This window comes from Ictalurus punctatus, chromosome 18, assembly GCF_001660625.3.
Source record: "Ictalurus punctatus breed USDA103 chromosome 18, Coco_2.0, whole genome shotgun sequence".
Taxonomy (NCBI): domain Eukaryota; kingdom Metazoa; phylum Chordata; class Actinopteri; order Siluriformes; family Ictaluridae; genus Ictalurus; species Ictalurus punctatus.
Window position 1 is genome coordinate 1,560,001 of NC_030433.2, and position 2,500 is coordinate 1,562,500.

Below are 2,500 nucleotides of genomic sequence, written 5' to 3' on the forward strand. Positions count from 1 at the left end.
TTCACATGGGTGATAGGTGTTGGATAACCTTTTTTTTTTCTTTTCCTTCAATAAATAAATAAATAAATAAATAACTGCATTGTGTGTTTACTCAGGTTGCTTTTGTTTTCTGTTGTATTTCGTTTGAAGATCTAAAACTATTTAGTATGAGATACACACACACACACACACACACACACACAAATCAAAGCAAATACTTTTCCCACAGCACTGTACATGTGAAATTAAATATGTGCCTTTATAACAGTTTGGAAACAGGAATAGTTATGTTTTAAGTTCAGAAGTAGAACGCTTCTTAATAAAAATAAAAATAATTCAAATGATACAGATAGAGTTCTCACCAGGATGCTCTTCAGGACGTTGGTTCTCAGTGGCCTCAGATAGCTGCACTCTCCTGCTTCACACAGTTTGATCTCCCCAGATATCTGTCCGAGCGGTGAGGCACAGCAGGAGGGCGAGATTTCAGAACCACTGGCAGGGAATGTGAATATTTCTGCTCTGACCTACTATTTCATGTTGCTCTATTATATTTGTTTGTTACACACTTGTATCTAGTACGATACAGTTTGAACCTTAAATTGAGATCCGTGTGATATGTTCAGCTTGGACGGTCTCGTTTCAGTGATGTTTAAAGACCGGCGCACATGACAGCCACTCGAATCCACACCGGGTTCAGCATAGTCAACATACTGTAGTGGCATAGCTTGAGTTCCTTGCGGTCCTGGAATAGCCTCGATAAATGAACCATTTTCCACTGACTCGTCTCTGAAACGATTTGATATTCACCTGCGTCCTTATGAGCTGGATCAGCCGTGTTAGATTTCAAACACGTAACTGAATCAATCAATTAATCGCACGGAATAAAAAAAAAATTTTGGGAGTAATAAGAGCGTTTACAGGGAGCTTTACATTTATCTCGTTCACATGAGCTTATGCTCATGTTTGACTGATCGTTTTTAAGCATGTTTTTAATACTTGTGTCGCAAATACACAATCCAGATGTTTTTGTTAACAGCTGTTTTATGAAAAAGCGCCAGATCTTATAACAAAGAAACCTTTGTTCTGAAATGCATGTGTGCATGGGTGCATGTGTGCCCATGTATGCGTGAGTGTGTGTGTGTGTGTGTGTGTGTGTGTGAGAGAGAGAGAGAGAGAGAGACAGAGAGACAGAGAGAAAGAGACAGACCTCTGGTGAGCTGTAAGAGTCGATTTCTCTCTTTCCTCCAGGATACCAGCCATGAGACCAGTGTTGAGAAACAGATAGCTGCGCTTGCAAACACAACAGCAAGGCAGCAACCAGCAACAGCCTGCACACACTGACCATCACTCTACACACACACACACACACACACACACACACACACAGATCTTACAGTCAGTCAATGAAATATTAAAGGTAATTAATAAAATAATCTTAATAATAAAGTAAGTCAGATAGTAAGTGAGTAATCTCCTCTTGTGGAATATATATATATACATCAAAAGAACAGCTACAGTTATTGTTTAGTTGCGCCTCAGACCTGGACACTGTCCTGATTTAACAACAACAAGAGCAACAATATCCATTGATCCATTTTATGTACCGTGTATTCTACACAGGGTCTGAGGGAGCCTGGAGCCTATCCCTGGGAACTCAGGGCACGAGATGGAGGACACCCTGGACGGGGTGCCAACTCATCGCAGGGTACAATCGCACACACACCCATTCACACACTGTGGACAGTTTGGAAATGCCAATCAGCCTAGAACGCCTGTCTTAGGACCGGGGGAGGAAACTGGAGGAAACCCCCAAAGTGCAGGGAGAACAGAGTGCCCCTCAACACACACACACACACACACACACACACACACACACACACACACACACACACACACATAACAACAATAACAGTATTTTAAGAAAATGCTTTAAAAAAAAAAAATAATAATAATAATTAACCGATTACAATATAAACCGGAAAAGGAGAAAATAATGTGGTGGAGAGGATTAACACAGAGATAATAAATGCCACTATAATGTTCTAAAATGACATCAAAAATCAGGAAAATGATGAAATATATGACCCTTTTACCTTATTTGATGTGTTTTATTCAGATTTGAATCTTCTGAGATGTGGAACTCTGATGAGCTCTTGTCTTGGAGTATCAATGCCTGAGACCATCTTCATACTTCTCTCTTTTTATACCCCAGCACACACACACACACACACACACACACACACACACACACACACGGTCTGAGGGGTTCCACTGGGACACATAACGTCGGCTCGATTCCAATTATCATCTTCAAACACCCCTGACCCCCTGAGAGATGCTGCCCGAATACATATATGCACTCAAACACACACACACACACACACACACACACACACACACACACACACACAATGAATGGCGTGCGACAACACGAGGACTTCCATAGGCATGAGTCATTTTGCAGATATAGGCCTACTAACTATTTCAGATGTGGATTATCTTTAAGCCTGCGTCATGAATA

General features: G+C 41.0%; 1 protein-coding gene across 2 annotated transcripts in view; it reads right to left on the reverse strand.

The window, feature by feature from the left end:
• The window catches only part of gnrh2 (gonadotropin-releasing hormone 2), a 2,881-nt gene extending 517 nt beyond the window's left edge, over positions 1-2,364 (reverse strand). The window contains exons 1-3 of one of the 2 annotated variants that reach the window (XM_017493147.3): positions 2,073-2,364; positions 1,187-1,328; positions 342-425 (exon numbers count right to left, since the gene is read on the reverse strand). In XM_017493147.3, the coding sequence (XP_017348636.1) occupies positions 342-425; positions 1,187-1,324 (222 nt within the window). In that variant the 5' untranslated portion in view covers positions 1,325-1,328; positions 2,073-2,364. Of the gene's footprint in view, positions 1-341; positions 426-1,186; positions 1,329-1,583; positions 1,819-2,072 lie in introns of those variants that run through there. The other variant, XM_047161708.2, reaches the window with a different exon arrangement.
• Between the last annotated feature and the right edge of the window lie 136 nt (positions 2,365-2,500).